At 39.0% G+C, this 25,687-nt stretch overlaps 1 protein-coding gene across 9 annotated transcripts in view; it reads left to right on the top strand.

Moving 5' to 3' along the window:
• The window catches only part of LOC114281080 (ubiquitin-protein ligase), a 68,201-nt gene that overhangs the window by 9,038 nt on the left and 33,476 nt on the right, over window positions 1–25,687 (top strand). For 8 of the 9 annotated variants that reach the window (XR_014342296.1, XR_014342297.1, XR_014342298.1 and 5 more), the window contains 4 exons: window positions 16,188–16,276; window positions 16,359–16,464; window positions 21,580–21,616; window positions 21,726–21,877. Coding sequence is in view for 6 of the 9 variants with exons in the window: in XM_082891775.1 (XP_082747901.1) it covers window positions 16,188–16,276; window positions 16,359–16,464; window positions 21,580–21,616; window positions 21,726–21,877 (384 nt within the window). In the remaining 3 variants the exon portion in view is untranslated. The remainder of the gene's footprint in view (window positions 1–16,187; window positions 16,277–16,358; window positions 16,465–21,579; window positions 21,617–21,725; window positions 21,878–25,687) is intronic. The other variant, XM_082891773.1, reaches the window with a different exon arrangement.

Raw genomic sequence — 25,687 nt, 5'->3', positions numbered from 1 at the left:
GGAAGAGGAATAGGAGGAGGTGAAGATGTGGGAATAAACTCAGGAGGGGACAATAGAGGTGCTCATCAGAAGGACCTCATAAGGAAATGGATCAGTGTGAACCAAATCCTTTTTGGAAATAGAGGTAGTGGTAGGGAGTTGAAAGTAAGCCAGGTGTTCAAGCAAGGCAACGTGGCTGGAGACATAAAGGTGACTGGAAATAGGGTCATAACATCGATAACTCTTTTGAGTAAGACTGTGATCCAAAAAGACACACAGGACAGACCGGACACTTAGTTTGGTCCTATCTTTCTAAGAAAGAAGAACAAAACAGGCAAAACCAAAGACGCGAAGGAGGGAATAGTTCAAAACTTGGGAAACTAAAGCCTAAAAAAGGGAATGACTAGAGAGAAGGGGAGTAGGCATATGGTTGAGAAGAAACGCAATAGTAAGAATTGCCTCACCCCAAAACGAGGCCAGAATAGAGGCAGAGAGAGGAAGAGACCGAGCAATCTTAAGCAGATGACGATGTTTACGTTCAGCATTGCTATTCTGGGCAGGTGGATCAGAATAGGAAGATTGGTGAATGGTACCTAAATTAGCTAAATACTCACAGAACTCAATTTTAAAATATTCCTTACCTAAGTTAGATCGTAACATTTTAACAGTAGACCCAAACTGTGTGGTGATCATAGATTGAAGGTATAGTATATCTGGTAGAAGTTAGACTTATGAGTCATAAGATAAACTCAAGTATAACGGATGCAATTATCAACAAACGATACATAGTACGTAGAACACCCTTTGGTGAGACATCAGTATGCATGAGAGAAAAATGTGTAACAGAAATAGAAGTATTTTTATTAAAAGTTAATGCTGTCATTTTGTCAAGAGTACACCCCCGACATTCGGTAAGTTGACTAGAAGAAACTTTACCTAACAATCATGACTAAGCTAAAGACTGCAAGCAATTAACAGACAAATGGCCTAATCAGAATGCCATAAATAAAATGGACTTGAAAGAAAATCTAACTGAAAAGATGAAAAAGCAGCCAAAGAGGTAGTCAAAAGTAGATGCAAGCTCTCCACGAGTGGTCTCCAACTCTACAATTGGTCCTAATCTGTTGCTTGGACATTTGATCTTGCACATTACAGACATAAGAAGAAAAGATAACCTTAAGATCTGAAGCATTAAGCTAACTGATAGATAATTGAGGTACATAAAAGACAGAGGGAATAATAGCAGCAGACATGGCAGAAGGTAAGATAGACCCAAAAGATAAAACATACGTACTAGACCTATTGGTAACATTAACAATAATAGGGAAGGGAGGGGGAATACAATTGTGGAGTAAGGAGAGATAAGAAGTAACAAGAATGGTGTCTTTGTTGAGATGTCAAAATGGGAGGCTGGGGTCAAAAGAAGTAACATCATCATTCCAAAAGGGGCTGAGGGTCAGAGGTGGATGTCATTGGCCAAGATGCTTGAACGAGTTATCCATGGAGACTTTAGGGTTAAGAATGATGAAAGAGAGATAAGGACTAAAGACAAGAGAGGACAACATCGAAGTAACCAAGATTTATTAAGGAATCGCTGAGGAAACACAGATGAGAACATGATTCCTTATTAGAAAACAAGGGCAAACAGAGGAGCTTTATATGTTGATGTGCTTAAGTCTAAATCAGGTAGTTTGGGAGGTAATCACTCTGTTTTGGAGATGCGCAATGGGGTGGTATGCACCAGAGTTGACTTCTTCAATGAGTGGGCACAGATTTAGAAGGAATTAAATCGATCTTTTAAAGCTTCAATTGTTCTACGGCCTTTTCAATTAAACAAGGCTCTGTTTTTTGCAAAAAGTATTGAGGAGGCTGATTACTATGGTGCTCAAGGAGTATGTTTCTTTAATAAGAGCATTGTAGTGAGGTTGGAACAATGGTCGAAGGAGAAGCACAGTAGGGCCGATGTCATCGCTTCAAATGGAGGTTGGGTCTCTGTCTGTGACTTGCCTTTCAATCTCTGGAATGATAGGGTTTTTGAATGAATTGGGTTGAAGTGTGGTGGTTTGATAGAGGTGGATCGTATAACCAGAACTCTCGGAAGTCTCTTTGAAGCTAGATTGGGTTCTTACCTGCAACTATTAATGTTCAGTTTGATGATATTTCTGTTGTTGTTCGATTGAAGGCTCTATCAAAGCCTGTCGGAAGACGGGAGGTTCACTGACAATGAAGGTTTTCAGGCGACTTCAACGTCAGAGAAAAGGAATGTGAGGAGTCTCAAGGGACAACCTCTACACGTGGCAAAATGGAGAGGAGAAGGCAGTTGGGTGATTTGATCAAGGTGGGTGCTGGTAGTGGATGAAGAAGAACAGACGAAAGGGGTAGTCAGTCTGGGGGATTAAATTTTCATAGGCTTGGCCAAGGAGTGGGCTTAGCCCAAGATTTGATAGTTTCTAGTAAGAATAATTATGGTGGTGGGCTGGAGTTGTTAGGCCCAAATGATATTCAAATTTACAATGTTCTGAGCCCAGTCCTTAATGGGGCTCCAATTAATGTTATTACTCATAACGAGAGGGGCCCAAGTGTTGTTGAAGACCCAACAATTGTTCTTCCTAACCCACTGGAGGTTTCAGGGTTGGGTTCGGGTCGTTAGGCAGATCAGGTTATTTTGGGCAAACGGGTTACAAATTATGAGTTAGTAGGAGATGAAGAACTCCGATGAAGCTCAGTGATTGAGGAGAGGAGTCAATTCTACCCCTGTGATGCATCAGATCCAGATGATCGTGCTCTACATGTATCGTCGCACCTTCGTGGAAATCTGAATACAGAGGAAGCACAATTAGGGCTGGCAGACTTGGTTGACAGGTCAGTTAAGGATTTTCAAAGATTACATGGAATGCCAGAGGCAGGGGCTGAGGATTTGTTGGAGGTTATTAGGGCCTCGGAAAAGCAGATTCATGAGGTGAATGAGGGTCATTTTGAAATACATGAGGTGTTGCAACATCTGGAGTACGGATCATCTGAAAACTCGAAGTCAAAATCTGAAGTGGAAATCAGTGAGGATGAGCAAGTTGATATTGAGTGGGACCTTAATAGTTTTTTTAATGTAGATTGTACTACTGAGGGAGAGGATATCGAAAAGGTTTCTGAATCTATGAATCAGGTCAGTCCTTCCTTTAACCAAGATTTAACATTTTCATCTTCTCATAAGGGGGTACAAGCTATTCCAAACTCTTCTTGTTCTGAGGAAGGGGCTAGGGGTGGGGTTTCTTTGCTTCATCTATCCAATTCTTATTGCCTTGTTCGTGAAGTCTCATTAGTTGATTCTGTTGTACAAGGGGTTACTGCTGAAATTCCGAGGGCCACTGTGAATGAGTATCATAGTGTCGGAGTCCTTACATGCTATTATCTCTCAAGGTCAAGTGAATGACAATTAAGGTGGAATCTTGGGTAATCATTTTGACAAGGGGGGTCAGGTTTTTAGTGAAGGGAAGGAGGAAACGGAGAGATGGCTGAAGGAGTTGAGCAAGTATGAGACTTGCCCAATCGAGGAGAATGAGGTACCTCATTTTATGCAATTACTTCAGGTCATAGGATTGTCACTAGTTAAAATTAAGGATACTTTTGGGTCTTTTAGGATGCGTAATAGGTCCACGAGGGAGAAAACTGTTAGAAAGGAAGGTGAGAATAGTAAAAAGGGGGTAAGGGAATTAAGGAATTTAGCAAGTTCAGTTAACTATGAGAGGAGACGAGAGGTGGTTAGGGGCGAAAATGTTTACCTATGAAGATTATTAGTTGGAATGTGAGGGGTTTGGGTTCTCAGAAAAAGAGGAGTGTTATTAAGGATTTTCTAAGGAGTCATCAACCTGATATAGTTGTTTTGCAGGAATCTAAAGTGCAAGTATGTGATAGGAGGTTCATGCAAAGTCTTTGGGGTGTTAGACATAGGAGATGGGTGTGTTTGCTTTCAGTTGGTAGATCAGGGGGAGTCTTGTTATTGTGCGATGAGAGTCGTTTCTGAGTGTGAAACTATATTGGGGGGAGTTTTCACTATCAGTTAGGTTTAGGAACTTGGACAATACGGAGTGGTGGTTAACTGGGGTTTATGGACCTAACTGTCCTTCTAGGAAAAAGGATTTTTGGGTGGAGCTATATGGTTTATTTGGGTTGTGTTCACCAAAGTGGTGTTTAGGGGGGGATTTTAATGTGGTTAGGAAGATCTCAAAAAAACTTAACGGGATTAGAACGACTAGTGGGATAAGGGACTTTGACTTGTTTATAAGAGTGTGGGCTGGTAGATCCTCCTTTGTGTAATACAAGATTTACTTGGTCTAATCTTCAAGAGAATTTGGTGTGTTGTAGACTGGATAGATTTTTATATTCCTTGGGATGGGAAGGGGTAGGGGTTTTTCCCAATTTAAGATAGGAATCGCTTTAGTTTTAGATCATTATCCTATTGTGATAGAAATTTGTCCACTAAAATAGGGATCGATGCCTTTTAGATTTGAGAATATGTGGCTGGAGCATACATCTTTTAAACGAAATTTTGAGGAATGGTGGACCAATGCTAGTTGTCATGGATGGGAAGATTTTAAATTTATGAGAAAGTTGAAGATGGCCAAGGAAAAGGTGAAGTGTTGGAATATGGAGGTTTTTGGGATTTTGGAGTTTTCAAAAAAGGAGGTGATGAGTAGATTAGAAGAGTTAGATGCCTTGGAGTTGCAAGGGGGTTTAGTTGAGTCATTTAGAAGGGAAAGATCTGAGTTGAGATTGAAATTGGAAGAGTTGTCTTTTAGGGAGCAAATTTCTTGGGCTCAAAAAACAAAAATCAAATGGTTGAAGGAAGGGAATGTTAATTCAAAATTTTTTCACAAGGTTGCAAACGGGAAAAGGAAGAAAAAGTTCATCAAGAGATAAGAACTAAGTTCAGGGGTAGTGGAGGAAAGGGAGAATCAGATTGTTAGTGGCATTTATGATTTTTATTCTAAACTTTATTCGAAGGAAAAGGGGAATAGACCGGGGATTGAAGGGCTTGAGTGGGGATCCATTGATCAGGCAACTGCAACATGGCTTGAAAGGCCTTTTGATGAAATGGAAATTCGAGAGGCGGTCTTTGATTGTGAGAGACAAAGCTCCAGGTCCGGATGGTTTTTCGATAGCCGTCTTTCAGGATTGTTGGGAGGTGGTGAAAGGGGATTTGTTGAGAGTGTTTTTGGAATTTCATGAGTCGGGGGTTGTTAATTTCACCTCAAATGGTACATTCATCTGTTTAATTCCTAAGAAAGTGAATGCTGTAAGAATTGGAGATTTTAGGCCTATCAATTTGGTAACATCACTCTATAAGATTTTGGAAAAGGTTTTATCAAAATGACTAAGGGTGTCTTTAGCGGATACTGTGTCTAGGGCGCAAGGGGCTTTTGTGAAAGGTAGACAAATCTTAGATGTTGCCTTAGTGGCAAATGAAGTAGTGGAGGAATATAGAAGTTTGGGGGGAGAGGGGGAGGGACTTATTTTTAAGGTAGATTGTGAGAAGGCATACGATCATGTGGATTGACAGTTTTTGGATTTTGTAATGGACAAGAAAAGGATATGGTGGGCGGTGGAGATCTTGGATTAGGGGATGTGTGGCGACTTGTAATATGTCAGTCATAGTTAATGGTAAACCAGGGGATTGCTTTAGTGCTTCATGGAGGCTTTGACAAGGGGACCCATTATTTCCTTTTCTTTTTATTTTGGTGGCTGATGGACTTGGAAGGATAGTCGATATAGCTAAAGAAGTAGGTCTTTTTGCGGGGTTGGAGGTGGGGAGGGATAGAGTTAGTGTGACACATTTACAATATGCAAATGATACCATATTTTTCTTTTCAGTGGATGAAAGATAGTTAATCTTTATTCGATTTTGAGACTTTTTGGGGTTATTTCAGGGCTTAAGATTAATTTGGGAAAAAGTAGTGTGGTGGGCATTAATATGCAGTAAGATCAGCTTCAGCTCAGGGCGACACTTCTAGGATGTGGTATAGAGTCACTTCCGTTTAAGTATTTGGGTCTTCCATTAGGGGGTAATCCCAGGAGTGAAGTTTTTTGGAATCCAGTTGTGGAAAGATTGGTAAGAGACTGGAAGGGTGGAGTAAGGCTTTATTATCACGTGGGGGTAGATACACTTTGGTTAAGACTGTTTTGAGTGGTGTTCCTATTTATTATTTATCTTTGTTCAAGGTTTCAGTTAAGGTGGCAAGGTTATTAGAAAAGTTGATGAGGGATTTTCTTTGGGAAGGCAAGGATGAGGGGAAAAAGGATCACTTGGTGAATTGGGAGTTAGTGTCGCTACCTAAGGAGAAAGGGGGTTTGGCTATCGGTAATATCTTGGCTAGGAACTTGGCCTTTCTTGGCAAGTGGTTATGGAGATTTCCACTTGAGACTGATTCACGTTGGCATGCGGTTATAAGAAGCAAATATGGGACTCATGACAATGGTAGGGATTCACGGGTGGTTCTGAGGGGTAACTGTTGTGCTCCTTAGAAGTCAATTTCTCAAATTTTCACATGTTGGTCTCGTCATCTTTCTGTAAGGGTGGGCAATGGGGAACTAGTTCAATTTTGGAAGGATGTTTGGATGGGTCAATCTTCTTTTGCTGCTGACTTCCCACATTTTTATAGAGTGGCTCGATCTCATAATTCTTCAATTGCTTCCATGACTTGTTCACTTTTGGCTCCAATTTCTTGGAATTTTGATTTTTCTAAGAATCTTAATGATAGGGAGGCCTCACAGTTGACCTCTTTATTGTCTAGAATTGATCATTTTTCTTTATCTCCTCTTTTGGAGGACAAGAGGGTTTGGACTCTTCATTCGTCCAGGATATTTTCTTTTAAGTCTTTTTTTGATTATATCATTGATAATCCTCATGTTCCTCATTTTCCTTTTTGCAAAAAAGTTTGGAAGGCTTGTGCTCCCCTAAAGGTAAAGGTGTTTATGTAGGCCTTGGTTCATGGAGGCATTTTGACAAATGATACATTGCAGAAACGGAGACCTAATCATTTTCTAAATCCTCAGCGGTGCATTCTGTGTTGTCAGAATGGGGAATTCGTGGATTATCTATTCTTGCTTTGTCTAACCGCTTTGAATTTATGGCATAGGTTGTTTTCTTTGGGAAATGTTATGTGGGTAGCCCCAAAAGGAGGTGCGTATATGCTCCTAGTTGATTTTCGCACTTTCGGAGGATCAAAGAGAGCCAAAGTGCTATGGTCTTGTGCCGTCTTCGCAACTTTTTGGGTTCTATGGATGGAGAGAAATGCGAGGTTGTTTGAAGATAAATTCCGGGACGTGGGCTGTTTGTGGGATAATGTCACTTAACTTCCTTTTGGGTGTTAGGGAGCTCTTTATTTAAGGGAGTCCCATTTTTTTTTGTTAATTAGGGATTGGTTGGCGGTGTGTGATATGTAGGCTTTTGCTTGGGTTTAGCTTGCTACGGGTTTCATTTTTTTGTATGTTTTTGTATTACCATTGTCCTTTTGTAAGAGGATGCCTCATCCTCGCTTGCTTTTTTTGAACTATTAATAAAGTTTTTGTTGCTGATTATCAAAAAAAAAAAAACAGAGATAAGAAGTCATATGATAAGAAGCATCAGAGTAAAAAATCCAGACAAAAGGAGAGATACTTGAAGAAGACCCAAACAAACCTGAATGAAGAGAGATAAGAGAGCCGGAACAGATGTAGTATAAGCAGTGGGAGGTTGAAAAGTACTCTGCCTCGTTTGGGAACAGGCTAATTTAGTAACTTTTTGGCTATTTGGCTAAAATATGAGCTAAAAAAAACTAGTATGATTGGGATGATTTTTTTACTTTTTACGAAAAGATGTGCAAAAAGTAGAGAGAAAAGAGAATCTTTGACCTTTTGGTATGGGTTGTTGGCTTTTTGGCTAATTTAGTAACTTTTTGGCTTTTTGGCTAAAACGTTCGGTTGCCAAACGAGGCCTGAGCAGGATCTCGGAATTGAGGCTAAGAAGCCAGAGCAGATGAACGTCCCTTCTTGGGATAGTTGTACTTCTAATGGCCTCTCTAATGGCAAAAGGCACACTCATCTTATGCTAATGGCCTCTTTTTGGGCTTGGCAATGGCCTGAAGTTGATAAGTAGATAGGGTCGACAATAAGGGAGGCTGGGTAAGAGCTAGGAAGACGGGAGATTTTATTTACACCAAAAATATCAATTAGTACGCCTGATTTCTCAATACTTCCCATTAAATTATTTAAATATATAATTTATTCTCAATACATCCTATTAATTTTCCCAAATTGCCCTTGAATAATATAATATTTTAATTTTGTGGTACACCCAAATAATTATCTTAATATAAAATCAATTCAAAAAAAATCTCCCTCTTCTCTTCTCAGCTATTCTTAGCCACAACATCTTCATCTTAGCCATTCTCAGGCACGTCTCAGCCATGTCATCCTTTTCTTAGTCTTTTCATTGTCAATTATTGAAGAAAAAGAACATTGGGTCCAAGTTGAAGAAGGAGAAGGACGGAATGAAGATTTGGTCCAAGTCAGCTTGTTCGGCCTTCCAGTGCCGAGCAAGATTGTTTTGTTCAGACTTTCACTTGTTCGGATCCGAAAGTTTGAATAGTATTGACATAAAACATGCTGAATATTCGTTTTTACGTTAAAAAAACACACATAAATCAAGAATTGTACTATGATATTTATGTGCATACTTAACGCCTCTTTGATGGGTTGTTTCAATCCACAGTTTTGATTATTATTTTCATCCATTGTGTGATTTTGTTCAAACTTTCTTCTATTTGCAAGTAACAACGCAATAAGAAACATTGATGTTGATGATAATGGTGAGTTTTAGTGGAATGAATTGGAGTTTTGGAGTGAGGAAGAAGAAGAGAGAATAATTGAAACTTGGAGAAGAAGATGAAGAGACCTGAATGTGAAGAATACGTATAAGTGATTAGGGTGTATCATGAGAATTTTTTATTTTTTATTTTTATTTTAGGGTTTAATATGTGTTGTCCTTATTATTAAATTTACATTGGGCGTACTAAATTATTTTTTGGGTGCAAATAGAATCACCCTAAAAAGATAGATGGAGACAGAATCTGACTGGCTATCTTGAGACGGGTTTCCATGAAGAGAAGCTCTCGAATAATTGAAGCTTGGGTAACCAGCTTGGGGAATGATAGAATATCACCCCCTATTTATAGATTAAGATTAGGGTTTACAAGAAATGCAATTACAAGATGATCCCCCTGAGTGCTATCCCTGAGTGCATAAAATGATTACAGACAGACCCTAGTGTATCTTTCGGCTACCTTTCGGCTAATATAATATCACTTAATATAATATGCTAACACTCCCCCTCAAGCTGGTGCGAAGATATCTCTCATGCCCAGCTTGACTAATATGTCATGAAATGGTTTAGTGCCAATCCCCTTGGTGAGAATGTCAGCAAGTTGTTCACCAGACTGGACAAAGGGAGTACAAATGATACCACTAGTGAGTTTCTCCTTAATGAAGTGGCGATCAATCTCAACATGTTTTGTCCTGTCATGTTGAACTGGATTGTGAGCGATGTTGATGGCGGCCTTATTATCACAGTATAACCGCATGGAGTCCGTTTGATCAATACCTAGATCACGCAACAATAATTTGATCCATAAAAGTTCACACACACCTTGTGCCATAGCTCTAAACTCAGCTTCTGCGCTGGACCTGGCAACCACATTCTGTTTCTTACTCCTCCAAGTAACTAGGTTGCCGCCAACAAATGTGCAATACCCTGAAGTTGATCTCCTATCAGATATTGATCCAGCCCAGTCAGCATCTGTATAGGCTTCTACACGAAGATGATCATACTTTGAAAAATACAGACCCTTACCAGGAGCAGACTTCAAATACCTCAAGATTCTCATGACAGCCTCAAGGTGAATCTGATGAGGAGCATGCATAAACTGACTAACTATACTGACAGCAACAGCAATATCAGGACGGGAGTGAGATAGGTAAATGAGCTTACCCACTAGTCGTTGATAGCTCCCCCTATCCACAACTTCTCCTCCTTCATCATCCCCTAATTTCTGATTGGGTTCCAGGGGGGTGGCACATGCCTTGCAGCCAAGCATCCCAGTTTCCTTCAACAGGTCAAGCACATATTTTCTCTGTGAGATAAATATCCCATCCTTAGAGCGAGCAACTTCAATTCCCAGAAAATACTTCAAGCTGCCCAAGTCTTTGATTTCAAACTCTTTAGCTAAATATTTCTTCAACAGAGGTATTTCCCCACTATCATTGCCTGTAAGAACTATGTCATCTACATAAACAATAAGTGCTGTAGTCTTACCGTGTGAGGAATGTTTCACAAACAATGTGTGATCTGCCTGACTTTGTTTGAAGCCATATTTAAACATAGCCTGAGTAAATCTCTCAAACCAAGCCCTTGGAGACTGTTTGAGACCATATAATGACTTTCGAAGTTTGCATACTTTGCCTTCTGTTTGATGATCCTCAAAACCCGGAGGGATGTCCATATATACTTCTTCTTCGAGGTCACCATGAAGAAAAGCATTCTTGACATCAAACTGATAAAGCGGCCAATCCAGATTAGCTGCTAGAGAGAGAAGTATTCTGACTGAATTCATTTTAGCCACGGGTGCGAAGGTCTCCTGATAATCAATGCCATATGTCTGAGTAAACCCTTTTGCCACAAGTCTTGCCTTGTAACGCTCAATAGACCCATCTGCTTTGTGTTTCACAGTATATACCCATTTACATCCCACTGGTCGTTTGCCCGGAGGTAACTCAGTCAATTCCCAAGTGCCATTCTTCCTAAGTGCTTTCATTTCCTCAATCATGGCTAGTTTCCATTCAGAGGTAGCAAGAGCATCCTGAAAATGGTTAGGAATGCTAACAGAGGAAATATTGGACACAAACGCTCTGTATGAGGATGACAAATGAGAGTATGATACAAACTGTGAGATAGGATGTTGAGTACAAGATCTCACACCCTTCCTCTTGGCAATAGGAATATCAAGATCAATGGACTCGAGAGATTCAAAGTTACCTCGACTCTCATCAGAAGCAGGAGATGGCAGTGGGGTAGCAGAAACGGTCCCGTGTATCCAGTTAACTTGTTTTCTGTCTATGTCCCGGACATAAACATGCCCATCCGTATTCTTGGTGACAGTGGGTTCTAGAGTCCCAGTAGAAGAGGGTGGTGCAAGAACAACTGGTTCCTCCATAGGAAGCACAGTAGTAGCGGGTGGTGCAAGAACAACTGGTTCTTCCATAGGAGGCACAGGACTCACTTCACACCAAGGCGCCCCCGGAAATGAGGACGGTGACACCGGAGAGGACAAGAAATAGGACTGGGATTCAAAGAAAGTGACATCCATGGACACAAACCACTTACGAGAAGAAGGGTGGTAACATTTATACCCCTTTTGAGTAGGAGAGTAACCAAGGAAAACACACTTGAGGGAGCGAGGGTCCAACTTACCACGAGAGGGAGAGTGATTATGGACAAAACAGACACAACCAAATATTTTGGGAGGAATAGAAAACAAGGACGAAGAACCAAGGAGGACATGAAGCGGAGCCTGTTTGTCCAAGACCTGGGTAGGGAGACGATTAATAAGATGGGCAGCGGTGAGAACAGCGTCACCCCAATAGGGCCGAGGGACATTCATAAAAAAACACATACACCGAGCCATGTCAAGAAGGTGCCGATTCTTGCGTTCGGCCACCCCATTTTGTTGAGGGGTATTGGTGCAAGAGGTCTGATGGATAATGCCATGAGTAGAGAAATATTGTCCTAACCCAGAATCTATGTATTCCCCGCCATTATCAGAACGAAATATTTTGATAGTGGCCCCAAACTGAGTACAAATCATCTTATGAAAAGTGCGAAACACAGAGAAAACTTCACTCTTATCTTTCATGAGATACACCCAAGTAGCACGAGAAAAATCATCAATAAATGTAACAAACCAGCGATGACCTTTCACAGACAGAACACGAGAGGGACCCCAAACATCAGAATGTATTAATGAAAAAGGAACGGAGCTTTTATTCAAACTGGGAGCAAAAGAAGCTCTATGTTGTTTTCCAAGTTGACAAGACTCACAAAGAAATTCAGACACATGATGTTTTGCAAAACTAGAAGGAAATAAATGCTTAAGTAAATGAAAGGAGGGATGCCCAAGACGCCGATGCCACAGCCATAAATCAGCGGGGGTAGTAGAAGACGTGGTGGAAGAATAAGCAAGTTTGTCCGGTTGATCTAGGAAGTAGAGACCATTTTCTACACTACCACTGCCAATCGTCCTCCCCGTGACAAGGTCCTGAAAAAGACAATGATCATGAAAAAACGTCACGCTACAATTCAAATCTTGGGTAAGACGACTTAAAGATAACAGATTAACAGAAAACTTGGGAACATGGAGAACAGAAGATAGATGTATGGTAGGAGTGACTTGGACTAAACCTTTTCCAGAAATGGAAGAAACAGTACCATCGGCAATCCTAACTTTGTCCTGACCTGAAGAGGGCTTATAGACAGAGAAAAGATCAGAGGAGCCAGACATATGATCTGAGGCACCAGAATCAATAATCCAAGGCAATGATGTATGACACAGGAAAGCACAAGGAGAAGATGCTAAGTTACCTGTGCGGGCAAAGGACGAGGAAGCGGTACTGAGAGTAGTAGAAGATCGGCGGTCCAACAATTGGCGCAAAGCATCCTCTAGTTCAGTATCAGAAGTTGGGGTAACAGAAGTAGATTTAGACTCAAGGGTATCAACGGTACTTGACTGATGAGCCCGGGAATATGAACCACGTCCTCTAGATTGGCCTGACCGACCTCCTCGAGAACCAGACCGATCACCTCGACCCCCGGATGGAGTCCCATGAAGCTTCCAACACGTCTCACGAGTATGCCGCGGCTTCTTGCAATAATCACAGAATACAGACTCCTTATTAGCAGACGAAAGAGGCAGGCTGAGGCCATCTCGAGGAGTAGACAGTAATGCGGAACGGTCAGTAGAGACAGGGGACATCATGGCAGACCGGCGACTCTCCTCATTTTGTACATAGGCAAATGCCTCCTGAAGTGAAGGAAGAGTATCCATACTCAAAACTCGACCCCTAACTGGATCATATTCCACATTTAAGCCGGCCAAAAATTTAAAGACCCGTTCCCGGGCGATGAACTTTTTGTACCCAATAGAATCAGTAGGGCAAACGGGCTTATAGTCTTCCAGGTGGTCAAGGCGTTTCCAGCCGTTGGTAAGGAAAGTGAAGTATTGAAGAACAGTTTGCTCCCCCTGAAGTGAGCTCTCAATAGAGCGGCGCAACTCAAATGCCTGTGAAAAATTTCCTTTGCGGGAATAGGTAACAGCCACAGCCTCCCAAATGTCCTGGGCGGTTTCCATAGACAAGTAGCCCTCACCAAGTTCTGGAACCATCGAATGGATAAGCCAATTCATAATCAAAGAGTTGGTAATCTCCCATTGGTCATATCCTGAGTCAGTGGTACTAGGTGCCTGTATCCTGCCATCAATATACCCCATCTTTCCTCTGCTTTTCAAAAACAAAGTCAAACTTTGAGACCATGCTAGGTAGTTTTGACCATTAAATAGAGAGGTGGTGATTTTCAGACTAGGGTTGGGGTTCTCAGTCATGGTAGTAGGTAGAATGGGACTCTCACTCTTTGGTGTTTGAGAAGAAGGAGACACACTGGTGGAATCTGTCATGGATACAATACTACCGAACCCGCAACAAAACTAGTGATAATCACAAACCCGGAAGGTGGTAGTGAGATAACAGGCACAATGACTACTATAAAGACATAACAAAACAAAAAAAAAAAAAAAAAAATTAAGAAACCATTCTTCTTCTTTTTTTTTTTTTTTTTTTTTCTTCTTTTTTTTTTTTTGTTTTTTTTTTTTTGTGTGTTTTTTTTTTTTTTGTTTTTTTTTTTTTTTTGGGTTATATATATATATATTGATTTATTTATATAAACATGTATTTATATATATAAATATATATGATCAGGTTATATTAATATATATCAGCATATATATACATATATTTATATATATCAAGGGTGTGAGATACCAGAGTGACGAAGGCGAGGGAGATGAGGACGACGAGGGCGATGGCGGAAGGCGAGGGAGATGAGGACGACGAGCAGACGAGCAGACGAAGCAGACGAAGCAGACGAGCAGACGAGCAGACGAAGCAGAGACGAAGCAGACGAGCAGACGAAGATGAAGACGAAGCAGACGAGCGGAGGGACGAAGATGAAGAGGAGGACGGCTGAAGGAGATCAACCCAGTAGATGATCCAACTAGGTACGTTTTGAACCCTAACCCTAGAGGTGTAGCTTTGATACCATGAAGCTTGGGTAACCAGCTTGGGGAATGATAGAATATCACCCCCTATTTATAGATTAAGATTAGGGTTTACAAGAAATGCAATTACAAGATGATCCCCCTGAGTGCTATCCCTGAGTGCATAAAATGATTACAGACAGACCCTAGTGTATCTTTCGGCTACCTTTCGGCTAATATAATATCACTTAATATAATATGCTAACAATAATAACATCCACAGAAGGGAGAGGAGAACCGTGAAGGATGCCGCAACAAATAGCCTCAAACTAAGGAGAAAGAGTCATTAAAAATTGCACTAAACGACCTTCCTTCCAAAACTGTACATAAGCATCTAGTATCTTAATGCTAGATGGTTCCATGAGGGCAAGTTGATCCCAGAGACCTGTCATCTCAATATAGAAATTGTGAATAAACACGTCTCGTTGAAAAGCACTTTGAATCGCTGATTCCAACTTATATCACTTGGCAAAGTTGGACTGTTGATAAACTTCAAGTAAATGGTCCCACACCTATTTGGCAGTAGCGTACTTGGAAAATATCATCCTAATACGATTTTTCACAGAGTTGTGAAACCAAGTCAGAACTTGGACATTGTCACAATCCCAAGTGTCACAAGCAACCCGACACCCTTCCTTTTTTGATTTCGATAGATGAGGAACAAAACTAAAAACATATCCCTATTTTTTTGGACCAAGTAGAAAATTTTTCATAACACTAATAAGCATAGTTGGCACCAGTGAGTCTTCAACAGATGGTATGAATTTTCTCATTCGACATCGTGAGTGTACTAGTCAAACAAGTGTAAGAACCCACAATATTGGAAGTAAAAAAACTATGGTCAAAACGTAAAAAGCAAGAAATTGCGTAAAGTGAACAAAGAAGTATGTAGGGTATGTGGGTCGCAAATCAAAGAGGCCGAGAGGTGGAGAGAATGACGAACTAGAGAGGTAGAGAAATTGAACTAGACAGAGCAGACCCAAGCTTAGATGGGTCGATTCGAACTAGATGGGTCACCGACTCAAACTAGAAGGGTCGACTCGAACTAGAGAATCACGATCTGGGTCTTCTCGAACCAAATGCGTCGCGATTGACGGGTTGCGATTCAAACTCAGATGGATTCGAACTTAGATGGGTCTCACGAACCTGATGAAGTAGAGGATGAAGAACTCGATGATGACTAGAGAACTTGATCAAGCGAGAGATTAGAACCATAGATGGTTTTGCGATGGTTGCTATGGTTTTGAGCCTTGCTTTGATATCATGTAAGATTTCTGAATAACTTGTATATTCAATTTGGGTTAAAATACAAAGAGTACATATGATTATATAGCAATCCTAACCCAAAGACTAAAAAGGAAATAAGAATATTGCTAAGTATACAGAATATTTACACAATATTCACTAATATTCTCACATCGCCAACCTGAAGCAGTTGAAGTTTGAGTTAACCTACCTGATAGTTGCTATTCAAATTTTTATTTTTTATTTTTTATCTTGAGAAATTTGAGTGACAAATTCTTGTGGTCTCATCATGTGTCATATTGTAGGTTGAAGTTTTGCAGACAAAATTTGTAAATTTCCACTGGTTAAATTAAAGCAGTGTACACATAATCTTGATGTCTGAATTATATTTTTCCTGTTCATTTACTATGAAATATATAATTGCTCTGCTAAAATAATTTACTTCTTCTTTGGATAATGTCTTGTGATCTTCCCCAATTGGTCATGCCTTGTGTTCTGTGCAAGTATTTTGTTTTCACAGAGCCTTACCATGTTTCTGCTAGTGGAACCTCATGACTCATTTTTGTTCTGCAGATGTGGGCAACACATTGCAACTCTTTTCTTCATATACCCTGCAATTTATTAGTTTCTTGCATAAAGCATCCCGATTTGACCGTAGACAGGTTGGTTTATTTTTAAAAAAAGCATGATATAATTTATATAATATTACCTGTAATTGCGATGTTCTTTTGTCCCCCCCAACAGTGAATGGCATCTTGCTGATGCTTTTATAGTTTGGCTCGCTGCTAACACGGAACAGTTTGAGAGCTCAAGCAGCACCAGAGATGATTGCAATGGCATCCTAAAGGAGGTAAGGATGAGATGTTTCAATCCTTTTTGTTGAGGAACAATATACTTTTGGTGGAAGAGTTCCCCTTTCTTTTTGATGTAGAACATCTTTAGGAAATTTGGACGAAGTTTGCTTCCAGTTGGAAATGTTGTGGGCCTTGGTTATGAAAAATTTCCAAGGTTAGGTTTCTCTTAGGTATTAAGTTTCTAAAGTTTGTAGAATAAAAGGTGTGAGATTTGGGTGGATTTCCAAAAGGCAGGTTGCTGGAAGTTCTGGACAGCAGCCTTTTATGGTTTTTGTATTAAATCAAAGGACAAAACTAGGGGAAGAGTTTTGGTTGGTTGGGCATCAATAGGTTAGTGTTTTGGGGTTCAAAGTACTTTTAGGGGGGTTGTGATACTCCAAAATAGTTTTTGTAATAGTTTTTGGCATTTTGCAGTTTTTGTAAGACTGCGTAGCGCATCTCACTTAGAATTTCTTAGGAATTATCCCCTGAGGTAAGATTGTATAATGCATCACACAGCTACGAAGATTAGCATAATCTCAAAATTCTCACTGAAGGAATAATATTTGACTATAACATGATCCATGGCTGACTATTGAAGTACTCTTGACACAATCCTAATGAAACTGATCCAATAGCATTCTAACATAGAAGAAACATAGAACTAATACTAAAAGTAAGCTTAAACTCCATTAAATAATATCTTGTACAAGCTTTAATAAAAGATGCTGATTTGGCGGTTGTCTTCTTTCCATGCTTTACACCATTTTCTTTCTTTTTTCTTTTATATTTCTGAGAAGACTTTAGATGACAGAAAGAAAAATAAAGAATCTTATGATCAAGGTGTAACACTAAACAAAGAAGTCCACCTTAGATAGGGCTTTAGTACCCCAAATCCCTTTACATGTGAAGGAAGACCCCCTAACACCCACAAGAGTAGTATAGTAAGACTTCACACTAAACTAGCCAGAGGAGGACTTTAATAATCGAACCAAATCACCACTATCACTATTATGGGTAAAATAAAGGCCCCCAAAGAGATCCATCAACTCCGTCACCTCCCAATCATTAAGCTATCTCCGAAGGTGAACATTCCAGAAAACTTGACCATCAAACAATTGAAGGTAGTCATTGACTGAGACGTCTCTGTGAATAGCAATGCGATCAAGATTTGGAAATGCATCCTTCAAGCAAATGTCTCTGCACCAATAATGGTTCTAGAACCTAACTTGCTTCCCATTCTGCCCCACCATAAACTAAATATGATCATAAAAAGTCTTACACCCACTACTAATCCCAACCCCATAGGACAAGGAAATCTCCACTAATGTTCACCCCCTCAAACATTCCCTACTTGCAAGCCACTAGTCTTCTCCAACACCTCTTCTTTTTGCAGGGAAACCTCCACAACCACTTCCCCAACTCTCGTTTCTTCAAGGAAGAGCAAACTGCGTCCAATCCAACAAATGATATTTAAACTTCTCCCCATCCCCTCGCCAAAGGAAATCATGTTGTACCTTCTCTAACTGCTTCACAACTGAAGCCGAGATAGTAAACAATAACATGAAATAAGTTGGGAGGCTAGATGAAGTGCTATTAATCAAGATCAACCTTGCCCCTTTGGATAGATACTAGCTCTTCCATCGTGCCAAACGCCTTTGGAACCTCTCTATCACCAAATCCCAGACCAATTTTGCCTTGATAGATGTTCCAAGAGGAAGGGAAAAAAAAAGTTGTTATACGTAAAAGCAATATACAACGGATTAATTGACAGCATATGCTTAAATGAGGACGATTATGTTTTCATTTTCGTACATGTATTATTAAGTGTTACTCGTGCCATGTTTTTATGCTTAAAAGGTAGAGATTTTATAATAGGAAAATGCTTTACCACTAGACAAAACAATGGGTCCCACACGTATTGATTAATGTGGGCTCCACTACCTTTTTGTGTATAGTGGTAAGAAAATTTGGTAAGAAATTTGTGTATGTATAGCATTACTCTTTATAATCTGCTAAGAAAAATTACCCTTTGTGGATGCATCACAACTCTATAGAATGCTAATGATGTCATGCATCTTGAGCCTCAACATTGACGTAACCATAATTCAATGTTAATGGATGGTTCTAAAAAAATTGTGAAATGATTTTATTTATTGTGACAAGATTTAGAGTGATTTCAAAGAATATTTGGGAATCGTGTGATTGGAGGGTAGCATATTCCCAAATATTCTACTTGTATATTTATCATGTAATATATAAGTAAATTTGTGTCTTTCAATAACATGTTCTAAGAATTTGCCACATGGCAATATTAAAAGTTGCCTCATGTCCTCAATTAAATGTGCTCACAAAATATCTTTCATATTTAATTTTTTTTTCTTTCCGTTATCTACTTTTTATTTTCTCTTTTAATATCTCTAAAAATTTATTAAGTCATGTGCCTTTTTATTTTCTTTTATTATTCTCTTCTTTTTATTTCCTCTTCTCTTAAAATCCTCATATTTAATTTAACTAATAAAAATAACTTTGTATTATTTATTTATTTTTTATAGAAGGAAGATTATTTTTTGCACCTGTTCTTTTATCTTTTTCTATTGGTACTCTTCCTCTTCTATTAGTATGATAATCTTTCTTCACTTTTCTTCTCTTAATTTATTTTTCTTTCATTGTTTTCTACTGGTAGGAATTGCAAAATTTCAATCACCAATTAGTCTTCATACCAGTGCTTGCATAAATTGTTGTCTTAATTTGGTTTTCATATATATATATATATATATTAAAACATAGATGATTGTGTATGTTGAATTTAAATTTTGATTTTATTATCTGTGTCTTTATTTTGTATCCCGCATTTTGACAGTCTTGATATTCCGGGGTATAGGAAACCTTCAAAATAGTGTTTGTTCATGAGAAAACAGACAGTAAGCGACTTGCGTGAATATTAATTTCTTATGTTTTAACATTAATATTGTATATACAAAAATTTAGGAGATAGAGACAAATGTAAAAGTATTTGAAATCAAGTTTTTAAACCAATCTCATTTTGTTACATTTTTTTTATGCTACTAAAAATTTGGGTTTATGAAATCTAATCATACATTTCTTTTTTATATTTTTAGTTATTTAGGATCGATTATCACAACGGTTGGAGAGATTGGAGCGGATGTGGTCTATAGAATTAAGGTGGGGTGCCTTATGTGGCGGAGTGCGTTTAGGGTACTGTGCGATAAACGAGTACCCACTAGACTAGAAGAGAAGCTCTATAGAACAGCTATTAGACCAATGATGTTATATGAGTCGGAATGTTAGGCAACTAAGAAATAACATATAGATAAGATGAGTGTTGCTGAAATGAGGATGCTAGGGTGGATGTGGGCAAGACTAGAAAAGATAGAGTTAGGAATGAGTATATTCGAGAATGGGTAGGAGTAGTACCGATAAAAGATAAGTTGAGAGAAAATAGATTGAGATGGTTTGGTCATATACAACGGAGACCAACAGTGGCAGTAGTGAAGAGATGCGATACAGTGATGGTAGATGCAAGCGTTAGGGGAAAGGACAGACCTAGATTGACGTGGACTAGTGTAATAAATAGAGATATGAACCTCCTTAATCTGACTAACGAAATGGTCTTGGACTTAGTTACAGGATTTGCGCAACCAGGCCGCGATTCTTACTCAGAATTGCGATTCCGCGCTTCCTAGAAAGAAACACGTAAGAATCGCGTTTCTGTGGAGAGAGAAACGCGATTCAAATAAAGATGGGATCATAAAGGGGAGAGAGAGAGAGAGAGAGAGAGAGAAACCTGGTGCGTCTGCCTTCGATCTGCTCGATCTGCCTTCGATCTCAGTCTCTCGCCTTCGATCTGCCTTCCGATCTGCCGTAGAGACTCGTTAGCTCCTCCGATCTGGCTTCGATCTGTGTCGCCATGTCCTCGCCTTCGATCTACCTTCCTCTCTCTCTCTCTCTCTCTCTCTCTTGTCGTGCGTCTCTGTCCCTCCCGTTTTCAACCTATAACAATATAATTGGTTATATATAAAATATATATATCTAATTTATTATATAAAATATATTTAATAAATTATATTAACATATTTGTGTCTAATAAAAAAAAAAAAATATATATATATAATACATATAATAAATCTAATAAATAATATAATTTGTGTCTATCTCACCCCTCTCCAATTTTAATTTTTTATTTATTTTAATATATTTTAACACATTATTTAAAAAATATAATAAATAAATAAAATAATTAATATGTATTAAAAAAAATATTTATAAAAAAAACTTTTAATGTGTATTAAAACATATATATATATATATATTTATTTATTACCGCTCCCCGAGGCGCTCTCAACCTAAGAAACTTCTATTGACTCACGCTTCCCCGCCCCGGCCCCCGCCCCCGCCCCCGCCCCCGCTCCCGCTCCCGCTTCGTGCAACTAAGGTCTTGGATAGAGTTGAGTGGAGAAGGATTCATAAAGTCGACCCTATTTGATGGGACTTATGGCTTAGTTTGGTTTGATTTGGTTTATGTTTTTCAGAAGTTTACAGGATTGAAAATTATTAATGTTAATTGTGTGAACTTTTCTATAATATCTAAAACAGACTCTTTATTAGAAAATACATTACAAAGATTTCAAAAATGAAACCATATAAAATTTGAATTAAAATGAGTTCAAAATTTCAAAAAATATATTTTTTCACTTTGAATTTTGCCCAACTGTCAAAAAGCATATTAAATTGTTCACAAGATACAATACTATGATTGTTTTAAAAAATGAGTTGGAATCAATTATATTATTGTACAATATTTTAAAACTCAATTATTTAACTTTATCATCAAATTTTTAAGTGATTTGCACAAAATAATATGATATGTTAAAAAATATTTATATAAAATAAAATTTCATACACTACCTGTGCATAGCACGGTTTGAAAACTAGTTTATTCTATTTAATATTCTTGAACTCGGGGAATGTATTTAATGTTTATACTTATATGAATTTTTTGAATATGTAATCCTCACTTTACATGTATATTATTCATTGCATTTATACTGGTGTAATTGTACAATAAATTATTGTTTTTTCCCCATGTACTTGTTGTTTGTGTTGAGCAGATCCGCATTAGCCTCTTACCATTGTGGTTTGCTGCAGGTATGCTAAACTTTCTGAATGAATTATCTAAAGCACTGAAATGATATATTTATGTGCATTCGCTCTTAAATCATTCTACTTTATCAATAAAAATTGGTCCATGTTTCAGGGAAAAGAAGATGCTGCTACTTTTCGAAATTTGCTAACCAGAGCATTGAAGCTATCCTTAATCTAACAGCACATTCATCTACTAGCATGATGAATGTCTTGGGAGACATTGGCTCACACCACCTCAAGATCAGATTGACACAATATACCAAGGTTTTCCCCTTATGATTCTCCTTTTGTCTTCTGCACTTCAATTTGTGTGACCTTGGATGTTTTTCTTTTTCTTACCTTTTTGACATTCTTCTCAAGGGTTGATTTAATTGGGAGAAAACAACTATCACATTCAATTTAGTTACCTGGGAAACGAAAATGTTTCAACTGTTTTGATGGAACAAATGGAATTTTTGTTCCTTTCGTCAATTGTGAAAGAAATATTAATTCGTTGATTTGGATTTGCTTTCGTATTGTTTGGTTGATTAATTTAATCACACAATCAATATTGCAAGCACAAAAAGTAAATCAATCACCCAAAATGATACTCTCGATTTTTAACGCGGAAAACCCAAATGGGAAAAACCACGGGACCTTGTATAGCCAATCAATCCACTATCACAAAGAACAAAATACAACTTACAGATCAACTCTAATCGAATCCACAGTGTTGAACTCTTGAGCTAGTTGATATGCTCCATGTACCGACGAAATCCACGATATGTCTTCAATGGTGTTGAGTACTAAATCCATGATACTTCTAGAATCCACCACAACTAAATACAATCCACCATTTTCTTTTATTTTTAGTTTAACCCCTCTTTATATCTTTTATCTGTAAAAAAAAAAAAAAAAAAAAAAAAACAAAAAAACAAAAAAACAAAACAACAAAAATAAAAAATAAAAACCATTTCCCAACACCATTGCTGTTTGTTCACCAATCCGTCCAGACCCACTCTTTCGTTTTGATTTCAATTTTTTTCTTATTTTTCTTTCACATTTTTTTTCTTATTCTTTTTCAAAATTCCATTCATACCATATAGATTTACATTCCACAACCTTGTCCTTTTATTCATCTCAGGGATCAACCCCGATCACACTTACACACCAAAAAAAAAAAAAAAAAAAAAAAACCCAAAACACACAGCACTGACCACCATCACCCCAACAAAGGTTTACTCTGCCGCCGGTCTCTTCTTCTTGCCTCCGTCCTGCGCGGCCCTTGACGGTGCTGCCTCCGTGTTTTCCACGCTGCCGAGCACGTTCACTCCCCCATACTCCTCCACTGCAGCATATGGCGGACCACCAAATCGGAACATCACGGTGGCCTTCCGCTTCAGCTCCTTGTTTTTTGCCTTTAGCACACTTATCTCTGCTCGTGCATCCTTATACATGCGTTGGAGCAGAGCCAGCTGGGAGTTTAACTGTTGCACCTCATTTGTCCTGCTCTGCAGCCGGTGCGACAAGTTTGTGACCGCAGTCATGGTTTCCACACATGACTTCAGAGTATACTGATTGGCCTCAATATCAGTTTGCACCGCCATTTTTTGCTCCACCGACCGCATCGGAAAGTTCAAAGGAGCAAACCCAGAAGTGTTTGGTTGGGGTTCACTGGCCACTACACCAGTTATTTCTCTTGTGGACTCGTTCAGTTCTGGAAAGAGCGTAAGCAGACCACGGGAAGAGGAGGCCATGTTCTGGGTAGCTGGACGGGAAGAAGAGGCCATGTTATGGTTGCTGAGTGTTTCAGAGATGGGTTGGTTACAGAGTGTTTACAGAGTGTTACCAGTGTATCTCTCTCAGCCCACGAAGCGTTTTTCAGAGGTTTCAGACTGGTTTGATCTCCACATGTTCTCTCAGCCTCCGCCTTCATTTATATAGCACATGACGAAGAGGCCGACACGCGCACTGTCGATCACGTGCATCGCCGCGTGTCTGGCGCGCCTTTTGATGGCACGTCTTTTTATGGATTGGGCACGCCTTTTGATGGCACGCCTTTTTATGGATTGGACACGCCTTTTGATGGCACGCCTTTTGAAAGATCGGGCGCGCCTTTTGAGGGCGCGACTTTTGAGGGCTCACTATATATATCCATATATATATATATTTGGACAGCCTATATACACCATCATACAATGTATTTTTTAAGGGTCCGACAAGACTCTGTAAACTGTCCCGACATTGATTCCGGTTAGCTCCTTCATGGGTCCGACAAGACTCAGTAAACTGTCCCGACATTGATTCCGGTTAGCTCCTTCATGGGTCCGACAAGACTCTGTAAACTGTCCCGACATTGATTCCGGTTAGTTTCTACAAGGGTCCAGCAAGACTCCGTAAACTGTCACAACATTGTCTGCTACAACGGTCCGACATGACCCCATAAACTGTCTTCTACATCGGTCTGACACCGCCATCCAGTGTCCTCTACACCGTTATGACACCACCATACAGTGTCCTCTACAACGTTATGACACCCCCATACAGTGTCCTCTACAACGTTATGACACCACCATACAGTGTCTTCACCAATGGTCTGATACGACCATACAGTGTCTCCTATCCTCTTTTCTTTTATGTATTCGTGTATTTTCTTGTTTTGTTCCTCTCTTCAAACTCAAGTTGGTTAGTTTCTATCCTCCTTGAGTTTGCGGGGGGCTGTTAGAATTTACCATAAACCTACTCTCCACCTACTCCACTAAACCTACCACCACTACCACCTCACCTACTCCACTAAACCTAACCCACTACACCACTACCACCTCCACTTCACCTACTCTCCACCTACTCCCAAACACACTCCTATATAATAGGAATCCTTGTAATTGTAATATACACATCAATAAACATCAATCAATAATACATAAATTTTTACAAACAATGATGTAGAACACGTGGAGAATGAATGATATTCAACACTATGTACTCTGAATGTTGAGAATATAATTTAATATATTAATAATGTTGTCCCTCTCTCTAATAGCTTAAGTTTTTAGATGAGTTCTTGGTCAACAATTCAATATGGTATTAGAGTAGACAATAAATCTTGTGTTTGAATTTTACGCCAACTCAATAATTAAAATACTTGCACGCATTTGGCCCACCTATGAAGAAAAGCCCGGCCACGCTTGAGGGAATATGTTGAGAATATAATTTGATATAAATAATAATGTTGTCCCTCTCTCTAATAGCTTAAGCTTTTAGATGAGTTGGTGGTCAACTATTTAATACTGAAGTACTCCAAGCATGTTTTGGTCTTCACCCTAGGCCCCTATTTATAATTAGGGCGTCCTGAGATGTTTTCAAGATAACTTTTTGGCGTCTCCAACTCATAAACCAACTCATGTCTCCCAAAATCGGTGCCTCCCACCTGAGCCTACAAATGTTTTTGGCTGTACACATATCTTGTTCTTCTAAGGTTTTTCTATGTCACCATATCCATTTCCCATATCCATAGCCGTGCTTCATAGTACATAAAGAGGGAGAGGTAAGTGATGATGTTACTCATAGGATTGAGATGGGTAGACAAAGTGTAGATGTCTTGTGGAGAGATAAGTGATGATGTCTTGTATGATTGACATATGCCCATGCTATTAAAAGAAAAGTTCTACAAGGCGACTACAAGATCAACCGTGCTTTATAGTAGAGAAATGTTGAACAATCAATAAAAAAACAAAAGTTCAAAAGATTAAGCATAGCTGAGATAAGAATATTGAGGTGGATGTGTGGAAAACTAAGAAAGATGAGAATAGGACTGAACAAATTCTGGATATGGTAGAGATAGCACCTGTTGAAGATAAAATAAGGGAAAAATTTAAGATGGTTTGATCACATATAATGAAGACCAATTAGTGCATCAATTAGGAAGAATGACACTATCCATATTGGGGGTAATGCTAGGAGATGAGGGAGACCAAAATTAACATGGATTGAGATAATAAAGAAATACATCTTAGTTTGTGGTTTAATTGAAATCATGGCCCCTTGATCAAGCGGAATGGAAGATTCTTGTAGACGAGTCCAAATAGTTGGGAC

Source organism: Camellia sinensis, chromosome 10 (genome assembly GCF_055761805.1).
Source record: "Camellia sinensis isolate YWXY chromosome 10, ASM5576180v1, whole genome shotgun sequence".
NCBI classification, from domain to species: Eukaryota; Viridiplantae; Streptophyta; class Magnoliopsida; order Ericales; family Theaceae; genus Camellia; species Camellia sinensis.
The sequence above is the reverse complement of the archived record's forward strand: the minus strand, read 5'-3'. Positions and strand labels throughout refer to the sequence as shown.